Source organism: Pogona vitticeps, chromosome 2 (assembly GCF_051106095.1).
Source record: "Pogona vitticeps strain Pit_001003342236 chromosome 2, PviZW2.1, whole genome shotgun sequence".
Classification (NCBI taxonomy): Eukaryota; Metazoa; Chordata; class Lepidosauria; order Squamata; family Agamidae; genus Pogona; species Pogona vitticeps.
Window position 1 is genome coordinate 196,815,706 of NC_135784.1, and position 21,917 is coordinate 196,837,622.

Sequence of the window (21,917 nt, forward strand, 5' to 3'; positions counted from 1 at the left end):
ATATCATCATTATTCAAACTTAGGCTCCAAGCTACGGATGCTAAAAAAAATTGAAAGCTTTTATGCAAGTGCCCAAAGGAAATCAATAACATATAAAAATATTTTCTCATAATCATGGGAGACTGGAACACAGAAGTATTTTTATTTTTATTTATTTGATTTTTATATGTCCATCTGGCTATCAAGGCCAGTCTGGGCGGTTTAGGAATACCATCATTATTAACAAAAATACAAGAATACTTGATAACTTAAAACAAAGTGCAAAAACAACAAAAATAAAATACATTAAAATAATAAAATTATAAAGGCATGGTGAAGGGTTGAATGTATAGTTATTAAAGGCACCAATGTATCAAGGTGTTCTAGAGTCCAGGAAGGTCTGCCTAAGTAGCCATGTTTTTAGTAATCTTTTGAAAGTATGAAATAAAGCAGAACAAAAAACTATTGGAGCATTTGACCTTGTAATCAGAACCAACCAGTACAGTCAAGCTCAGCTCAGCATCAGAACATCTGCCTGGATTTCCAAGTTCATGAAGTACAGTGGCGCCTCGCAAGACGATGTTAATTCATTCCGCAAAAATCACTGTCTTGTGAAAACAATGTCTTGCAAAATGCGGTTCCCCATTGGAATGCATTGAAATCTATTTAATGTGTTCCAATGGGGGGGGGGAATCGTCGTCTTGCGAAAATCGTCCATAGAAAACATTGTCTTGCGAAACGCGGTTCCCCACTGGAATGCATTGAAATCTATTTAATGCATTCCAATGGGGGGAAAAACCGTCTTGTGAAGCATCGGTTTTTTTTTAAAAAAACAGTCTTCCGAAGCACAGACCAAAACATCGTCTTGCGAAAATTGTCCATAAGAAACATTGTCTTGCAAAGCGCAACAGCAATCGCAAAAAACATCGTCTTGCGGATTAATCGTCCTGCAAGGCAATCGTCTTGCGAGGCACCAATACAGAAAAAGTAAGTTGTGATTAAGTATCAGTAAAAAACAATAGAATAAGACTTGAGAGCAAGATACAATGCAAGTAAAGGAGGAAATACATTTGGTGAGACCTACTCTCGAAGAAGTATGTAAACTAAGAATCTGCATATTCTGCAAGAACTCCCCAGGCAGAATTTGGAAAGTTTCAGTCTCATAAACACAACTACATTTCACCTACCTGGAGCAGAGCTTTTCTCTGAGGCTGCATGGCCTTTGCTGACTTAGTTGTTAATCTAAAAGAAGTGGAAAGCTGCTTGGTGTTCCCTGGGAGATGTAGTTCTTCAGAAGGCATCTCCTAGAAAGCCTCATGACAGTAAGACTACAAATCCCAAGAGCACCATAGCAGCCTTCTTTTTTACACTAAGCAGATGCAAAGACCAGAGAAGGCCAGGAAGCCTTACACAGAGGTTCTACTCCAGATGAGTGAAATGTAGGTGTTTGTAGACACATGCTTCTGGACTGAAACTCCCAGAATCCTACCTGGTGAATTCGGGCCAATATCTTAGATAATTCTGAGAGTTGAAGTCCAAACAAAACAAAATGAAACAAAAAGATCATACCCCTAGTATACAGTATCAAAGCGTTTGTTCCAATCAACTTAAAATCTCATTGATTTCAATGGGGCTTAGTTACTGTTAAGGGTTGCTCGATTGTGGCTAAGGAGTATAAGAAAACAAAATTACTTTCTAATAGTGAATAATATGCAAATAGTTTTTATCCACATGGCTGAACAATTACGCATAACATGTTATGAAAATCAAATTACATTTCCATCATACCTGAATTTCATCTCTCATGAATCTATGGTGGACATCTCGCCTCGCCTTGATTCCCATGCCAGCATGGTAGGTACTGCAAACAATGTTTAATTTTGCTAGCTCTGCAGCTACGTGCTCGGTGATCTTTCTTGATGGGCAGTAAACAATAGTGGGGCCTTCAAATTCATAAGCAGATCTATGAATTAAAATAATAAGCTGAAAACAGCCATATGTGAAGTATCTTATTAGGATATATGATGAATAAACACTTATTGATTTTAATTATTTAGATGTGTTTTTCAGTGATCATAGAAAAATTCTGACCTATAGAGGCAGACTAACACCATAATTGAGAAACGCAAGTGTTAATATAAACAACTTTCTATCTCAAAAAATGAGAAGCTATTCTTCCCCAATGTCCCTCACGTTCATCATTCTAGGAGGCTCATGGAAACCCATGTTGCAGTGATGGCTGAAGCCATCATCCCCCTGACTCTGCCTGATGGGAGAAAAAAGCCACAGCATTTCAAGCAGTTGGGGATCTGAAGGTCAGAGATACTTTAGGAGGAGACAACACAACAGCAATGTGTTGTATGTTGATACAGACTAGATTGTGGCTTAACAGGAGAAAAGAGCCACAAGGACACTGCACCAGTGCTCTGTTATTGGTACAGACGTCCTATTATCTTCTGCACAAGTTGCTTGGGATGGGGAATAGCCCTGTGTGAGAAACGTCTGCTTAAAGGTTGTACAGTAGCTGCATTCTGTTCCGGTGACGTGTGAACACTCCTGGCAGGATGCGGCAGCTGCCAGCAGGCAGGGTAGCCCCTTATTCTGCCCTTTCGCTTAGAGGTAGAGCATAAGATCAAAGGGTTATTTTAGCCAATCCTAGTTACAACTAGGTAACTAGTATCCTATCTGTTTCTCTCATAACATACTATGCAATCATGCTAAATCAATAAAAATAGTTCTTAGGGCGTTGCCAGTTGGCTCCGCTGGCTAGGACTTTTGCTGTTACCTCCTTTGTTCTCTCTCTAAGGCAATTACCCATTCCTTTCTTCCATAATCACCCACAGCCCTGTTAGTCTGTTACAGCAGAAATCAAAGAAGAGTCTTATGGTGCTCTAAAAACTAGCATGACTTAATACCGTAAGCAATTGTCTCCTCCAGTACATATTTCAAAGAAGTCCTGGTCCTTAAGATGCTAAAACTCTCTTTGTTATTCTCTTCCAGACACAGATCAAGGCACTTGTATTTAACTAATACAGCTCCCAATAGAGTTTTTTAAACAGTTTATTGTCTTCTCTTGAATCTGCCACTGTAACTTCTGAAATGAACCAAGTGTGCCTTCCTAATGTTATCATTAACCACACTGCTGTTATTGTGTGCCACTTCTAATTTTCTATGCTGGTTCACTTCTGGTTTTCAATGCTGTTTGCTGGTGCTATGATGGGAGAAGGACACCTCTTATCCAGGTACGTCCCAGGTAAAGAATAGGCACCTGGACCTGGAAAAGTTACCTATCCTTGGATATAAGGAGTTTTCCTCAAATCCAAGGGGGGCTTATACAGTCTGGGTCATTCCAGCAATTCGAGCCCCCTCTACTGCCTTGTGCCCTGGTGAGTCTAGTAATGATGAGTCAGAAACATTTTGGCAAAAATGAAAAAAAAAACAGGCATTACATAGCACACCTAACAGATCAGCCTCTGCAGTCTCAAAATAAGGGAACATGGAATTCCTAAACCAGGGCTGATCTCTCCTCACACACATTTCCTTCCACTCCAGAGTCTGCTGCTAAACCTGGTGATTAGTTTGCAATCTCCAAATTAGGTCTCCTGGTCAAGCTTTAACAGTGCAACAGGCTACCCCACTCTCAGATTTGAAGATGAAGTGGGATTAATTTTCAGTAAATATCTGCTTAACGGCACAGTGGTTAAACTGCAGTACTACAGCCCAGACTCTGCTTACAACCTGAATTCACTCCCAGCAGATTCAGGTAGCTAGCTCAAGGTTGACTCAGTCTTCCATCCCTCCAAGATTAGTAACCTGAGTACCCAGCTCTCCACGAGTGGAGATGTGTAGTCTGCATAAACATGCTGTAAATCACCTACAGAGTGCTTTAAAAGCTATGGAGTGATATATTACACACTATGCTTTTTGCTTTTTAAAAGCTTTTGTTTCAATGGAAAGCCTTGGAATAAGAAGTTCTATGTACAATAAGCCAAAATACTCACGTGTCTTTTTTAATAAGGAACTGTTGTAAATCGCGGATGATATTTCCAGTTTTTCGTCCAACTTCTAAGTATAAGTTAGGCCGGTCAAAACTGCTACATGTGATTTGAGGATTATTTAGGTTTAGGCAGTCTACTATGTCCTTTCTTATGGAAGGGCTTGCTGTTGCAGTTAATGCAACAATAGGAACCTTTAAAAAACACAGAAATAAGAGAAATAGGAAGCAGGCAGAACAGGAAAAATATTAAAACATTAATTCTTTGAATATCATAATCCAGAGCTACAGAAATGACGTATGTCAGAGACACATGTCAAACAAAATGAATCCTTAAAATACCTTGAAATGGCAACTCATATTACCTGAGGAAGAGTTTTCTTTAACAACCCCAGAGACCTGAAAGAATTCCTGAAGTCATGTCCCCATTCAGAAATACAATGAGCTTCATCAACAGCTATCAGAGTGATACCTAAGGGGAAATAGAGCACACCAAGATAACACTGCCTTTGAACATGAGAGATTTCAGAGTGTAGATGGGAAAAAAAGCCACAGTCCAAATATCATGAGCAGGTCTCTCTGATCTGGAAGGGCAAATCCCTTCCCACAGAAATAGCTGCATCATCTTCTCTAAAATTATGTTGCTCAAGTGAGCAAGAAAAGTTTTTTTAAAAACAGCAAAAAAATGTTATGTTACCATGGTTCTGAATTTCAAATGTTGTGAAGATGTAGTGTTGACAGAAATCTAGAAAGACTGACAGATCTTTCTTTCCGCACTTAAAGGCAATACAAATAATTTCTGGGGAAATTTGCTTATAGCATTATGAACAAGATATAAAATGCTTAGGAAACCAACTCTTCTGTGGTTAAGGAACTGGAGCAGCAACTGGAAGATGGCTTTGTCCTTTTTTCTGCTTCCCTTTATGTCCCTTTCAAAATAGGGTTGCCGTATGCTAACCAAATTACTCTCACAAAATCAGCTCAGCTCAATTCTGAAGGGTTCTAATTTGTGAGAATATAAGCTTTTGCTCTAACCTGTGTTTTAAATTCATGTTTCTAGCTATTACAGTTCTATGTTGTAGCGTTCCCGTTTATCATGTCAATGGTTCGTGTTTGTTATATTAATTGTTTATGCATATTCATGTTGCTGAGAGGCGGAGCCGAGAGGGATGTGATAAGAGGCGGAGCCTGAGAGAGAGTCAGTCAGAGAGAGTGGAGAAGGAGATAGAGTGTGGAGTTTGGGGAAATATGAAAGGTGATTAGAATTAGGAGTGTATTATCAAATAGAAAATTGTTGTTAATAATAAATTTACCTAAAGAAGATATTCATGAATCACTATCAATTTCTGTAATCAATAAACAAAAGTCATATTTAAAAGACTTTGAAGTGTGGGCCTGAATCTTCATGTTAATGAAGTAATGGTAATTTAGTGATCACCTGGTGGCAGCAGTGTAAAAAAGGGGATTGTTTGCCTTCGTGTCCTCTGAGTCTTGATGGTCAAGCAAGGGGCACGTCAAATATACGGTACATATACAAAATACGTATATTTTGAAAACTGCACTGAGGGCTGAAAGACTTCACAGGATATCTTCTGCCCTCGATAGGTCTTTACCCATTCCCAAAACTAACAGAATTATGCTGAATGAAACAAATGACACAGGTTTATCCAATTTATACATACAGGTTGCAGAATTCAACACTACTTCTTACAGAATTGGAGTCAGCATACATTTCTAGAGGCCACTTAACAGAATCTATGGATATTTGTTGGGATTCAACTAAACACATAAAATTCAACTTTAATTTTATTTACTTGACACAGAATTAGTACCTTCGGATCTGATTTTAAAGTTATATTATTATTTGGTTAGAGCAGAAGGAACACAAAGGAACAGGACTCTGCTGAACTTCCCCATCATTCAAGGCCCAGGAAAAGCATGTCGTTTGTCCTTGAATGCCTACAATGTCTTTCCCATTACTGCTTTCTCACAATTACTGAAAGAAGTGTAGAAACATAAACCAAAGCTTTCAATGGGTAAAATGATTAGCAATTCCAAGGGCTGCAACCTTTTTTGAAATGCTTACATACTATCAACCATCCCTGCTTACCAACTGTTTGGTCAATTTCCTCAAGCCATGACAAATTCCCAGAACAGAACTCTGGAGTTAGATAAACAACTCTATAGTGGCCCCTACAAAAAATGGGGAGAAAACAGTATTATCGCTTGCCAGAAGCAAGTTTAGAGACATACATTTCAAACTGCATTTTGGTGCTTAGTTTAGGGATGGGTGGGAATCTTCAAAAGTAATTCTGCTGCCCAATCCTCTGCATGTCTTCTCAAATATAAGCACTAGAGATGGGCAAGAACTGCCACTTTGGTGGTTCTGTGCCGGTTCAGTCAATGGCTGAACTGGTGTTCTGTGGTTCAGTGCCCTGCCTCCTTTGGCAGGCACCCACTCAGAAGCAGTGCTCAGAGGAGGCAGGGCAGAGAAGCCAAGAGGCTATCTCTGACTGTGCGCCCTCCAGAAGTGGTGGGGTGGCTGAACTGCAGAACACTTATTGGGCCATCAGCAGAAATGGCATGAACCGCTAAAGCGATTCTAGTAAACACCAATGAGTTCAGTAGGACTAACTTTCAGGGCAGCATGCACAGAGCTGTACCCTTAGCACCTACACAGAAAGAGGTGCTTTGACTGCTTAAAAAAAGAAAGAAAAAGACAGCTTACGCTTTGATTTCTGCTCTGAGATTTTTTGTCTGGGCTGATCCAAGCAGACAAGCTTGAATTCCTGACATCCTGCAAAGAGCAAACACCACAAGAAAGATCAGATAAATTAAGACTAAAATACAGTGGTCCTTGAATAATACTCATGAAATTCACTGTAGAAAGAAATTCACTTCTTGTGTTTGGTGCACTTTAAATAAATACGAGCACATTTTCTCCTCATTACGGTTTTGCCCTTCCAAAGTTCAGGAGTGAAAGCACAAGGGAGCTGCACTTGCTCTTATCAGATTTTCAAGGTCACATCTGAAAGGCACTTGGGAAAAAGAGTGGGACGTAGGCAGACAAGTTCTAAACAGTAAAACCAGCCAGCACAACCCCACCACACAAATTCCTCCTTGAACATTACATTGAAAGCATGTTGCTTTGGAATATCCAGGGCCACTCCAAGAAGGATGGGGAGATCCCTTCAAGGCACCCACCAAAACCCCCAGATCTTCAATTTATTTCTTCTGACCTCCTTCAAACCATCTCGGGAAGCATGAGGAGGCAGAGAAATTGCTTCACAACATGCTTTATATTGCTGGCAGGTTCACATAGTACAGTGAGATGGGCTTGGACAAGTCTGTACGTGCAACACTATACAAACAAGTAGTCATTCTTCATGTGTTCATTTGTTGAGCTCACTTCACTTTTTCCATGAGTTCCCTCTCCCTGCCCCCTTAGTTATTGTAACCTGCTTTGGGCACCCTATGGGGAGAAAGGTGGTATACGTTGGCAAGTAATCAAGCAAGTAAACAGTACCAGCATGCACATACACAAAATAGCTAAGTGTGTACAAACTTACGTTGCTTTTGGATCCAAGAACCATGTGGCAACTTAAAAACCAACAGATTTATTACGGCATATGTTTCCATGAACTAAATCACATTTTCCCAGAGGCATAAAAAGCATTACTTTCAGCTCACAGTAGGGTATTTGTATAGTCCCTTGTGCACAACTTATAGGGTGTAAGAGCATGAATTATATACAGGCAGAGGTGGGTTAAAGCAGACATAACTTTTGGTTACAGGTCTTCAAATGTCATGAAGACAAGGATCATCCACAACTTAACTAGTACAGTACTAACCTGCCTATGGGGCCGGAATATCAGTAGTGGAAGTAGTAGAAATCTCAGGAACACCTAAGCACATACTCTCTGGTGCTTTCTGTCTTCATGTGGCTAACTCGTTATATGGTTTTTATTACATTATTTTATTATAATTGTACATTTTAATTTGAACCACCCAGAGTAACATAACACTGCAGCACTAATGGGAGCAGTATATAAATTAAAGCAATAAATAAATAAATACTACTGATACTATTACTCCATCCTCCAACTGAGTTTGTGGTTAACAGGCCAGCCTCCTTCCCACTGGCCCAGAAGGCAACCCTCCGGCCTTGACGCGACACCCTTAAATCTCTTGTAAAGACCCTCCACCAGGGATTAGGGAATAACCCCCACCTAACCTTCTATGGACTGGGCCAAATACCATCAGCGCCTGAAGCAAAAAAGCTGTAGCAAAGCCATATAAATAATACGGCTGATGCCAATTTTGTTTTGAAGAATGCAGCCTGCATTCCATGTGACTAATATTAACGGTGATTAATAAAAACCCTTCCCAGCCCCATAAACAAGCAGCTAACAACTTCTGATAATATAAAGATTGTGATATGTAAGGAAGGTGGGTAGAGAACTCAGTCATAGTAGTATTGAAGCCATACTTCAATATTCTTAATTTATGGTCAAGGAACACACCAGAGGCAGTTTACCCCTCTGATGCACACTTGAAACCTACCATCCAGAGCAAGCTTCCTCAGTTCACAGCACAGCGTGGGTGAACACCAAGAAGAAAGCATTCCTCTGCTCAGACCTGCCCCTGCAAAAATGGCCTCTACTATAAGCGGAAACCAGTACATGTAGAACAACTGAACTGGCGTGCTTTGGAGGAAACAAAATATTGTGTATAACTTTTTCCTTCCCTATCTACGCATGTGCATAGAATCAACCTCTGCCCAATGAAAGGAACTGGATATTTGTTCTCTATTGATACAGTTAATGTATCTTTAACAGCCAGCCACATGAGAACAACAATTCATGCATTTAACAGCATGGGTTCTAGTCCACAAAAGCTTATGCAACCTCATGTTTATGTTTCAAATGAAATATAGCTACACTTCTAGAATGTGTACCAATTTATCACTGAAGTATCCTTCTGGATTTTGCTTTTTCTTAATCAACCCAGCAGATATTATCATACCACTTGAAACCACTCTATTCTACTTCGTAGGAACAGTTTTCAATCATATTGTTTCCCCCACATGCCTTTACAAAAAGAAAGCAAATCAGTACTTTGATAAAATGATCAAAGCAAGGAGTACAGTAAAATAATTTAAGCAGCCTCTCTCGACAAGTATTCATTCTCCATTCAAGTATAAGAAAAAATTGTTTTTATCCAGGAATAATGATCAGGGTCATCCAGTTACAAAGCTAACTTCCCCACCCACTCACCCCAAGCTGTTAGTTAAAATCATGAATCTTGCAAGCAGGAACATCAATACACTTATTTTCATGTTTCTGTTTGAAGAGCTTTTTGTGAAGTTTTCTTATCCTGAGATGGAACTGGACTGGCTATTCTGCAGGCTACAGTTAAGGATATGGATGCAACTTTATCCTTAAAGAGTCAGAGCCAGAAAAGATTGGAAAAAAACTTTTTAGAAAGATGCATTCCACATTTGCACAGCTATACTTACTCAAGTTGTAGTACTTGGTCTTCCATCAGAGAAATAAGTGGAGAAATTACTATTCCAGTACCTCCAGTGTACACAGGTGGAAACTGAAAGCACAAACTTTTCCCATATCCTTTAAGAAAGCAGAGGAACATGATATGTAGAACAACTTCTCCAAAGTTTGCTATCAGATTTTACAGTGATATGTGAAACATATGCATAGTGACATATTAAAACTATTAATAATGAGGCATGTATGTACAAAGAACCTCCAAATTCCTGGGCAAATGCCAAACAGAGCACACTGCTGTCATGTTTCAATTTCAGATTTTGGAAAATTGGTCACTGATTCAATAAACATACTGTTAAAACAAGACATAATTAGAGCAGCATAAATTCCTTCCCAGAATGCAACCATGTATACAACAAAGAACTAAAATATTACTTGCCAAAGTGAGTGCATATACGTGTGTCTGTCTGTTTTGGAAAACAATTTCTTATGTGTTGAAGCAAAAGTAAATGGGTAGAACCCGCAAGAGGTAACAGGGAACATAAGGATAACTGTGTGAGTTTCAATGTATTTGTGAAGGCTTTCACGGCCGGAATTTAATGGTTGCTGTGGGTTTTTCGGGGTCTTTGGCCGTGTTCTGAAGGTTGTTCTTCCTAACGTTTTGTCAGTCTCTGTGGCCGGCATCTTCAGAGGATGAAGATGCCGGCCACAGAGACTGGCGAAACGTTAGGAAGAACAACCTTCAGAACACGAACAAAAAACCCACAACAACCATTGTGTGAGTTTCCCTTCCGATGGGCTGTCGTTCACACAACGACAGATGCAAACAGGGCATGCGACTGGTTGTGCGATTAATGATATGAAGGGCAGTCCAACAGATTCGGCTTGGGATTCATCCAGTCCTGCCTTTCGCATGATGTATTCTGCACATAAGTTAAATAAGCTGGGAGACAATATACAACCTTGTCGTACTCCTTTCCCAGTTTTGAACCAATCAATTATTCCATATCCAGTTCTAACTATTGCTTCCTGTCCCACGTACAGTGGGGTCTCTACTTAAGAACGTCTCTACTTAAGAACAATCCAACTTAAGAACAGCTCCATTTGCTAAATTTTGCTTCTACTTGAGAACAGAAATCCAAGATAAGAACAGGAAAAAAACCTTTCCTGCTCTTTTTTTAACCTTAGGTCATCTTAGGTTAAAAAAAAATTCTCCCCCTAGTGGTAGAGTACGTATTAACCAGCTTTGCATTAGTTCCTATGGGAACTAATGCTTCAATGTACGAACGCACCTCTACATAACCAAAAAACAGCCAGAACGGATTAATTGGTTTTCAGTCCATTCCTATGGGAAATTTTGCTCCAACTTAAGAACGTTTCAACTTAAGAACACCATTCCAAAACGGATTAAGTTCTTAAGTAGAGGTTCCACTGTAGTTTCTATGGACGGAAAAGAGCAGATACGGATTAAATGGTTTTCAATGCATTCCTATGGGAAATGCAGATTCAACATAAGAACTTTTCAACTTGAGAACCACCTTCCAATACGGATTAAGTTCTTAAGTAGAGACCCCACTGTATAGGTTTCTCAGGAGATAAATAAGGTGGTCAGGCACTCCCATTTCTTTAAGGACTTGCCATAGTTTGTTGTAGTCCACACAGTCAAAGGCTTTTGCATAGTCAATGAAGCACATATTTTTCTGGAACTCTCTGGCTTTCTCCATAATCCAGTGCATGTTAACAATTTGGTCTCTAGTTCCTCTGCCCCTTTGAAATCCACCTTGTACTTCTGGGAGTACAAGCCTACCTTGGAGGATTTTGAGCATAATCTTGCTAGCCTGTAAAATGAGTGCAATTGTTGGAACATTCTTTGGCACTGCCCTTCTTTAGGATTGGGATGTAGACTGATCTTTTCCAGTCCTCTGGCTGCTGCTGAGTTTTCCAAACTTGCTGGCATACTGAATGTAGCACCTTAACAGCGTCATCTTTTAAGATTTTAAATAGTTCAACTGGAATGCCATCACCTCCACTAGCCTTGTTGTTAGCATGCTATCTAGGGCCCACTTGACTTCACTCTCCAGAATGTCTGGCTTAATGTCAGCAACCACACTATCTGGGTTGCCCGGGATATCCAGATCTTTCTGGTATAATTCCTCTGTGTATTCTTGCCACCTCTTCTTGATGTCTTCTGCTTCTGTTAGGTTCCTACCATTTTTGTCCTTTATCACATCCATCTTTGCACAAAATGTTTCTTTAATATCTCCAATTTTCTTGAACAGATCTCTGGCTTTTCCTTTCTACTATTTTCATCTAAATCTTTGACTGTTCATTTAAGTAGGCCCTCTTGTCTCTCTTTGCTATTCTTTGGAAGTCTGCATTCAATTTTCTGTAACTTTCCCTATCTCCTTTACATTTTGTTTCCTTTCTCTTCTCTGCTATTTGGAAGGCCTCGTTGGACAGCCGCTTTGCTTTCTTGCATTTCCTTTTCTTTGGGATGGTTTTTGTTGCTGCCTCCTGTACAATGTTACGAGCCTCCATCCATAGTTCCTCCGGCACTCTCCACCAAATCAAGTTCCTTAAATCTGTTCTGCACTTCCACTGTGTATTCGTAAGGGATTTGGTTTAGATTATACCTGACTAGCCCAGTGGTTTTTCCTGCTTTCTTCAGTTCAAGCTTGAATTTTGCTATAAGAAGCTGATGATCAGAGCCACAAATCAGCTCCAGGCCTTGTTTTTGCTGACTGTATAGAGCTTCCCCATCTTTCGCTGCAGAGAATATAATCAATCTGATTTCGGTATTGCCCATCTGGTGATGTCTATGTGTAGAGTTGCCTCTTGTGTTGTTGGAAAAGAGTGTTTGTGATGACCAGCTTGTTCTCTTGACAAAACTCTATTAGCCTTTGCCCTGCTTTGTTTTGAACTCCAAGGCCAAACTTACCTGTTGTTCCTTTTATCTCTTGACTCCCTACTTTAGCATTTCAATCCCTTAGAATGAGAAGGACATCTTTCTTTGGTGTCAATTCTAGAAGGTGTTGTAAGTCTTCATAGAATCAGTCAATTTCAGCCTCTTCAGCATCGGTGGCTGGTGCATAAACTTGGATTACTGTCATGTTGAAAGGTCTGCCTTGGGTTCGTATTGAAATCATTCTATCATTTTTGAGATTGTATTCCACTACAGCTTTTCCCACTCTTTGCTTTGCTTTTGTTGACTATGAGGGCTACTCCATTCCTTCTACGGGCTTCTTGCCCACAATAATAGATATGGTAATCGTCTGAATTGAATTCACCCATTCCCGTCCATTTTAGTTCACTGACACCCAGCATGTCAATGTTTATTTTTGCCATCTCCTATTTGACCACATCCAGCTTACCAAGGTTCACAGATCTTACATGCCTATGATTTAAGAGTTACTAAATAGTGAAGTTTCACCCAGACCAGTGGTTCCCAGCTTTGGGGAACACAGGTACTCTTGGACTAAAACTCGCAGAAACTCCAGCCAGCACTGCTGGGGGTGAAGGCTTCTGGGAACTGCAATCCAAGAACATCTGGGTTACCCAAGTTTGGGAACCATTGACCTACAACACAGCAAGTAAATGTTATTTTTAATGCTGCTAGGCAAGTAGGTAAGTTTTGGTATCACTAATGTAAAACTAATATCTGGAATCCATAAGCATCCTACTAGATGGGGATGGGAAAGCAGCCCTGTTGCCTTCCAGGTTAACTGGGAAAGGAGAGGACTGCCCTTCCAATATATGTATATTCTCCACTCATTGTTTCCAAGTTCCAGTTAGTCAACTATGCTCCAAACTATATGTTTAGATACTTGAGAATATTCTCCCCTTCTCACATTTCCCTACATCTATACGTGTGAAGGTGTAGCATAATGATATATACACACTAGTCTGGATTCTGTGAATTAACAGCAAAAGGAAGCACTTCCCTAGAATTATTAAAAATTACTTAAAATTACATTACGTAAGAAATCTGTGCAACTCACCAGTTGCCATAACAACAAGATTATCTTTTCTGTCTTGCAAAACTGAAGAGATTACTTTCCATTGGACCCTTGAAATTAGGAATAAAAAAAATGGGACTATATCAGCTGGAATGTCTGGTAAGAACTGTGTTTTATTCAGCAACTCACAATTCACTCTCTTATGTACGATATACAAATTTATTTATTTCTCTTTTCCCAGAAACCCTAACCTGCCTGTTTTATGTAACATTCTAAAAACTTCCTATTTACTTTTACCACAGTAATGTAACATTATTAACGTAAACTTCCTCACTCCTCTCAGGATAATTTCTGTATTTCTACTTCACTAGCACAATGAACTAAAGCATTTAAATATCAAACCAAAGCACATTACATCCGCTTGGAGAAAAAAAAAACAGTAAACCAAGGAAGATGCTCGAGCACCCATACAATGGTGGAGAATCACCTGCCAGTTCAGACCAGCTTGCAAAACAGAGATAAATTTCTTCAGAGAATGCACCACTCTCTATAGGAAACAACATCACTGTGGCTAATTTCCCACCCATCTCAGCTACCTCATTTAGAACAACCTGTCACGGGAGCTTGAGCATTCCTCCACTTCCTTTCCTTAACTGAGTTGTACGTGTGCTCAGGAAAACATTCAGGTCTCCCTTCTCCCACTGTAACAAGGCCCTCTGTGCCTGCCAGTGGCACAGGTATCTACCTCAAATGAGTCTACAAACTCCCTGTCCCTTCCCTGCTAGGACACAGCCTGGTTCCCCCACCCCCACCCCACCCCACGAAGCCAGTCAGTCACCATATCCCACTGGCTAAATTGCAGCCGCCTCGGCTGAATTAAGAGCATGCCTTAGAACAAGTGTAACATAACTAACACAATGCTCCCCTAGGCCTACTTGCTATAGGAGCCTCCCCAAGCGGAGGTTAAGCTGCAGGACAGCAGCCAAAACTCTTGCTCACAATCTGGGTTCAATCTGTTCCCCGACCCCCAACAGGGTGAGTACTTAATTTACCAACCTCAGAAGAGTGGAAGGTTCACCCTCAAGCCTTCAATCTCACAACCTGGGATTGAAGGCTTGAGGCAGAACCTTCCACTCTTCTGAGGTTGGTAAACTGAGTACTCACTCTGCTGGGGCAGGGGAGGGGGCAATGAGTAGCCTGCATAATTAACTTGTAAGCCAGACAGAGGAGAGGTCCCCAAACCCCAGCCCAGTGCCGGTCCGTGGTCTGAGCCAGACTGGGGAGACAGACCTCCTGCACCACCACCCCGCACTCACTCTCTCCCGGACAGCTGATTTGCCCAGTGCCTGTGTGAGCGCTGTGCCACCATTTGCGCATGAGCACACCCGCACAAGCGCTGCACCACATGTGCGAGAGAGAGAGAGCATGTGCTTGTTCGCGCATACGCACAAGCGTGGGGGTGCCCCGCTTTCCCCAGCCGGTCCGTGGGGTGAAAAAGGTTGGGGACCCCTGACACAGAGAATGCTTTAAATCGTAAATCACACAGAGAGTGCTATAAGTGCTATGGGGCAATATATAAGCAGCACACTGGGCTTTTTGGTGGGCAAGCTGCTTTTCCAGGAAGGTTCTCTATCACCATTAATTTGGTAATTTCACAACCTTTCCCTGGTATCCAAGAAACCTAAAGACCACTGGACATTTCATGATGGTCCCAGTTCAGATGGGGAGCTTGACTGAACCATAGAGCTGTGATGGGGGATTTTTACCTGCAACGTCAGTTCTGAGGGCGAGTATACTGCATTAGTAAGCTGGTGCTTTAAAATAAATAAATTTCCACAGGCATTAAAGAAAGCAGTAAAACTTACGGTTTAAAATTTGAATGTCCAAAGTACATCTTCAGGCAAGCTATCTGTTTAGTGTTGGGTCTAGGCAAACAGGAATCTTTGGGGAAAAAAAGATATATTTAGACCTGAAGAAAGTACAATACAGACAGATGGACTTGCAGGTGGTTATTCAAGATCAAAATGAGTATTAATTTTTATGCATATCACACAGATGCAAAGGATTTATTACTCTCAGCTCTTACCTTATCAAATCAGGAAACTGAAAACTTAAATTCTGCCCTCAGTTCCTGCCCTGCTATTGAAGAACAGTGGGCATATCCAACCTCAAGTATTCCTCAGGACATGGTGAATACTCTCACTGAGTTTATTGGTATTTAAATGTGCTTTACTTGACAACATCATGTCCATAATTTATTGGGGAAACTACTGAACAAAGCTGCACTAATTCCATGGAATGCAATGGAAAAGGGTTAACCTCTCATAATACTGACTTCAGCCAAAATCTGTGAGCATTGTCTCAAATTGGTATTTTACTCCATCAAGATAAAAATATTAGTAATGGCCAGGTGAGTGCCTTTTGCTGGAGATAACATGGAATGCTGTTTGCATATATATTGGTCCTATCCATCAGTTTGCAAGATTTGGACAGCATTTTTTCAGGAAATGGAGTTAATTACAAATAAGTTTATTAGACTATACCCAGAACTGCAGCTTTTATATTTAGTGGAATGTCCCTACAAGGATGTAGGTATCAATATCTTTACCAGCTGGTCAGGTAGTGTAATTGTTTCACAAGCCATTTTGACAAGTGCTGGAACGTCATCTGTTCACCCATTTTCAATTCCTCAAAACTGTCCAATAGTTTCTTACACTTCTGAAAATGCCTAGTTCTTGAGATATAGAAAGCTAGGGCTCTGCTGATATATAATGTGTGAAACACATTTTCCAGTTTTGTAGTAGGAGACAGAGAAAAGGTTGGAAGTACTAGAGCCTTGTTAAAGTGAAAGTCTGAAACTACTTTAGGTAGGAAAGACATGTCGAGTAAAACAGTAACCTTATCCTTATAGAATTCTAAGAAATGTGGGTCATGCCAGAGAGCACACAGCTCACTTGCTCTTTGAGCTGATCTGACTGCTATTAAAAACAATGTTTTGTATGGAAGTAGTCTACAATCTGCTGCAACCATGAGCTCAAATAGTGGTTTGATGAGCTGGTTGAGTACTAGTGAAAGTGGACTACTGTAGATGTGGAGCCTGCACCTCAGGGTGGACATTGCAGAAACTTCTTGAGAATTGGATTTTTGAAAAAAAAAAACTGAGATGGCTTGGCCACTATGTCTGATAAACAGACCTTTATGTAGGAGCAGAACAAACTGTTCTCCTTTAGACATAAAATAAAATGCAACATAGTGTGTAGCACGAGTGGGAGGCTAGATTTTCCCATTCTATTGATTGTGCAAAGGATGAGAACCTTCATCATTTTTATTCATAGCTATGGCTTCCTAAATTCGTGTGTTGGAGAATTCTCCACACTGTCCATCTCAGCCTATCTAGGTCTGGATGACGAACTGTCCCTCTGTTCTGAGATAGTACATGTGGGACCAATAGCAGTTGGTAAGGGTCTGCTTCTATAGTTTTACTGTCAGAAACCATGTCTGGTGTGGCAGGAAGAGGTAGAGGAGTTCCCTTGACCAGCGGGGTCATGAAACTACCAAATCCTCCTCACAGCCTGCCTGGGAGCAGCATTTTCAACACCTCCTGTTGCTCATGGTGGTGAAGAGATCTGTCTTTTGTTGTTCCCAGAGGTTGCATACTTTGTTGAACACAATTACAGCTAGTTGCCATATATAGCCCCAAGAGATCTTTTTGCTTAGGCTGTCAGCTCTTTGGTTTTGGCCCCCTGCTACATGGGTGGCCACCAGAAAGATTTAGCGTACGATTCTGCATTCCTAGAAATGAATCATCAGGTACAGTAAAAGGAAGACATGGAGTATGTTCCACCCTGTGTGTTCATGTAGTATATCACAGTGGTGGTGTCAATGGCCACTTGTACTACTTCGCCTAACAACATTGCCTCAGAAGCTTTGAAGGCGACACTAATTCATTTATGTAGAGAATACTTTCTTCTTCAGACCTAGGAGGCATGGATTTCCTGGTCCTGACAGTGTGCCCCAAACTGTCAAACATGCATGAGTTGTTACTTGCATTTTGGGCCTGAGATGTTTGAAGAGCTATCCCATGGTTAAATTGTTGGCTCCCCACAACAGCTGTATTGTTAGGTCATCAGTCACAGTTAACTTTTTGGAATTGCTCTGTTAAGATGTTGAAAGATGATGGGCACCAGGCTTGAAGGAATCTCATTCTCAGGCAGGCATGAAGAATTTTGCTGCTGTTGTTGATGCCATTAGTAGTTTTGGGGCCATGTGTGCTGTAACATTACAAAGACGGCATTGGTCGCCCTGTATGATGACTTGTTGAGGGAGGCTGACGGGCAAAACGTCGCTGTTGGTCCTTCTCGACATCTCGGCGGCCCTTGATACCATCGACCACGGTATCCTCCTGGGGAGGCTCTCTGAGTTGGGAATTGGTCGCTCAGCACTCGCCTGGCTCCGTTCCTTCTTGGAGGATCATCCCCAGAGAGTTCAGCTTGGGGAGAGTGTCTCGGCCCCGTGGAGTTCCAACTGCGGGGTTCCACAGGGGTCGATTATCTCCCCAATGCTGTTTAACATCTATATGAGGCCGCTAGCTGGGGTCATCAGGGGGTGTGGAACGTCGTGCCACCAGTATGCTGATGACACCCAGCTCTACATTTCCTTCTTACCAACTGCAGGTGATGCCGTCCTGTCACTTCAGCGCTGCCTGGGGACCGTACTGGAATGGATGCAGGAGAACGGGCTGCGGCTGAACCCGGACAAGATGGAAGTTCTGAGGGTGGGGGCGCCCGTGTCTGGCGGCTTGGATGTCTCTCTCTCATTTGGGGGAGCGGCTCTGGCTACGGCGAGTGGGGTCCGCAGCCTGGGTGTACATCTGGACCCGACGCTCACCATGGAAACGCAGGTGACATCGGTTGTCCACTCCGCCTTCTTCCACCTTTGGTGGATTGCCCGGCTGCAGCCCTACCTCGACACGGGGGCGCTCACTACCTTAGTGCATGCTCTCGTAATCTCAAGATTAGACCACTGCAACACGCTCTATGTGGGGCTGCCTTTGAGGTTGTTGCGGAAACTTCAGATGGTGCAGAATGCAGCGGCCAGGCTCCTTACTGGAGGGAAAAAATACCACCGCATTTCTCCTACTCTGGCCAGACTGCACTGGCTGCCCATTCGTTTCCGCGTCAATTTCAAAGTTTTAATACTTACAAGGCCCTAAACGGTTTGGGACCTTGATACTTGGCGGAACGCCTGCTCCCACCAAGATCTACCCGGACCACCCGCGCGAGCCAGGAGGTGAGGCTGAGGAGCCTGACGCCAAGGGAGGTCCAGAAGGAAAAAACTTGAAACCGGGCCTTCTCGGCGGTGGCTCCTCGCCTTTGGAACAATCTCCCTCCTGAAATTCGCGCTGCCCCTACGCTGGGCACATTTATGCAGAGACTGAGATCCATTAGCAGGTGTAGAGTGAAACAGATATATTTCTCTGCCTTGCCCCTAGAATTGGCAACAATCGATCAGTCATCTATGTATGGAAAAAGTATTATGCCACTGAGTCAGAGGTAAGCAGCAACTGGCGCCATACACTTTGTGACTATGAGTGCTATACACAGACCAAAAGGCAGCACTTTGAATTGGTAAATATGGTTGCCAAAAGCAAAGCAGAGGAAATGTCAATGATCTTTGCAGACAGTGATACAGTAGTGCCTCGCATTATGACGTTAATTCGTTCCAGCGAAATCGCTGTAAAACGAAAACGTCATAATGCAGAAATAAAAAGCCCACTGAAACACACTGAAACCCCTTCAATGTGTTCAAATGGGCTGGAAACTCACCGTCCAGCGAAGATCCTCCATAGGGCAGCCATTTTCGGTGCTTGTGCAGCGAGGAATCTGTCCCAGAAAACAGTGGGGAGTTATTTTATTTACCCGGCGGCCATTTTGAAGCCGCCAATCAGCTGTCCGAAAATCATCGTTTTGCGAAGAATCGGTTCCCGAAGCGGGGAACCGATCATTGCAAAGCGAAAAAAACCCATTCAGACCATTGTTTTGTGATCGCAAAAAGATCATCGTAATGCGGTTTTGTCGTAATGTGGGGAAATCATAAAGCGAGGCACGGCTATATCTACTCAGGAATTTACATATCTCAGGTACAGAACAAGTCTCAAATCTCCATCCTTTTTGGAGCCATAAAATAACAGGGAAAGCAAGCATTTTTGGAAGAACAGATTGTGTGGCATCTTTCTTTAAAAATGTAGCTATTTCTTCCTCCAGTACTTGAGATGGTGTTGTAGGTCCGAAAAGTCATGTTGGAGAAGGACATATAAATTCTATAGTGTGGCCCTGTTGGATAATGACTGCAACCCACTCATCATTGGCAAAGGTGTAAAAGGTGCTAGCGATGGAGTAGTGTCATCTACACAGGGGACCAAGGGGCAGTGGATCTTGGTATGAATGAAATCAAAGGTCCTGCTTAGGTTTTTTTGTCCTGTTTCTTCTGAGGCTGAGCTCTGTCACTGAGTGTGTTTTGATTTGTTATAGAGGCCTCTGGTTCCATTGGCTTTTTTCTTTTCTTCAGTATAGAAGATGATGTCGTTTGGTGGTGTGAGGTCAACCTTGACATCCAAGGTCAGTTGTCAAGATCAGTTCTCAGCAGCAACTTATGCATGGAGTCAGTCTCTGGTGGTACTTGATCATTTTGAGGTCTAGCAGATGATGATTGTGTCTACAGAGCATCCCTGATGACCAGTCTTGAAGGTGTTTTTCAAACAGATATCACTGAAATTGACGTAGATTTCTTTGATATGAAATCTATCATCTGCAATTGTTTCTCTCACACAGAAAGAGGGGGGGGGGTGAGATTGTTGGTTCTTTATGGTGACTTCAGTAAACTTTTGAGAAATTCCACAATTTTGAGTCTCGTGCCCCTCACCAAGATAGTAGAAGAACTTTTCATGTCCACCAGAGAGGGGGATATAATTACTGCATGTGACACACTTCTTAAATGGGCCCACCAGGATCATAAAAGGTGGGAAGGCCTGGGGATGATGGTGAACAGCCAAGAATTATTAATGACCAAAAACATGCTCTAGAGAATGCTCTGAGATGTTTCCTCAGCAGAAGCAGAAAAGGAACTGAGGAATAACTGTTATGCATGTGAGCACGGATACTGCGGGGGGCTGCTCGAACGGTTTTCTTTAGGCTCTGGAATATTCCGAGGAGTTTCACGCTGGCACAGAAACAACCCACATGTGTAATTCATAGGGATCACTCTTTAAGAGGCATCAATAACAATCACAGACAAAACATCTTTCTTCTAATATGATTCACAAACATTGAATATGTTAACTATACTAAAAAGATGTATTTTGCTCCATATATGCATAGTAACATTTGGAATGACCACTTAAATTGAAATATTAAAATGTGTTCTTTTTGTATAGCATTTCCAGTAATGTTTAAATTTTACACCATGTATGAAGGTTCCAAGTCAAGAGACAATTCAAGGAAAGTGGGGGAAGGAAATCCAAGAAAACAGGACATGCTATTCTAGCAACAGTTCCACATTATGATGGATTTATAACTTACACTCACAAGGCCAGGATCTACTTACACATTTAAAGGCCCAAAAGATACTGATTAACATCCAGCCATCTCAGATTAAATGGGTAATCCATTGCTTTACTATCTGAATTTTGGCTAATTAACTATAGAAATCTATGCTTTTAACTATGGCTTACAGTGACAAGGGAGGCAGAGAGTTCCAACTTCTACACCCACACCCCAATACTGTATTCTATAGCAAATTATTTTTGAAACTCCAAGGTTTACTTCAGTTGTTGTCTTAAGAAACAAGCCCAGGTCTCCCTTCAAATCCAGTTGGGTGATTCCTTGTTACATAAACACACACAGAGAGAGACACAATATGTTTGTTGGGTGTATTATAACAGTTTTTAAATTGCAATTTGATATTTACCCCAGCTTTCATCTTCTTCTTCAATGCCTTCATCTTCTTCTTCATCATCTGGCATAATAAGGTCATTTTGCCTGTTTGATTTATCCAACGTGGGGTCTGTAATATCTATGTTGTGCTTGTCTACACTTTCTAAGGACTAGAGAAGAGAAATATTGAGTTAACATATCTAGAGATCATAAAATAACTAGAGGTATGCATTATTTTTGAGTGAAAGTTAAGTTTGTTTCCTGTAGCAAATGTATTACTGTTTGTTGCAAAGAGTGTATAATTCATGGACTTCAACATGAAGTCTCATTATTGAGAAACATAATTATGTATTTGATGTACATAAACACAAACACACAGAGAGACATACTGCGTGTGTCTCTATGTTTACGTACTTCTATTTCATCCCCCAAGCAAGAAAGACTGCAGCTAATTAGTGTCTTCCTTTCATATTGATGTTAAAGGCAGAGAAAATTAAAAGTATAAAAAATAAGATGCCAACTATGTCCAGTGAAGCTGTTTATTTTATCTCAC

At 41.4% G+C, this 21,917-nt stretch overlaps 1 protein-coding gene across 6 annotated transcripts in view; it reads right to left on the reverse strand.

Annotated features, from left to right (window-relative positions):
* The window catches only part of WRN (WRN RecQ like helicase), an 82,141-nt gene that overhangs the window by 30,901 nt on the left and 29,323 nt on the right, over positions 1 to 21,917 (reverse strand). For all 6 annotated transcript variants that reach the window (XM_020808986.3, XM_072991878.2, XM_072991879.2 and 3 more), the window contains 9 exons: positions 21,399 to 21,534; positions 15,299 to 15,374; positions 13,476 to 13,543; positions 9,492 to 9,600; positions 6,702 to 6,770; positions 6,084 to 6,166; positions 4,339 to 4,445; positions 3,981 to 4,168; positions 1,768 to 1,942 (listed from right to left, as the gene is read on the reverse strand). In XM_020808986.3, coding sequence (XP_020664645.3) covers positions 1,768 to 1,942; positions 3,981 to 4,168; positions 4,339 to 4,445; positions 6,084 to 6,166; positions 6,702 to 6,770; positions 9,492 to 9,600; positions 13,476 to 13,543; positions 15,299 to 15,374; positions 21,399 to 21,534 — 1,011 coding nt within the window. The remainder of the gene's footprint in view (positions 1 to 1,767; positions 1,943 to 3,980; positions 4,169 to 4,338; positions 4,446 to 6,083; positions 6,167 to 6,701; positions 6,771 to 9,491; positions 9,601 to 13,475; positions 13,544 to 15,298; positions 15,375 to 21,398; positions 21,535 to 21,917) is intronic.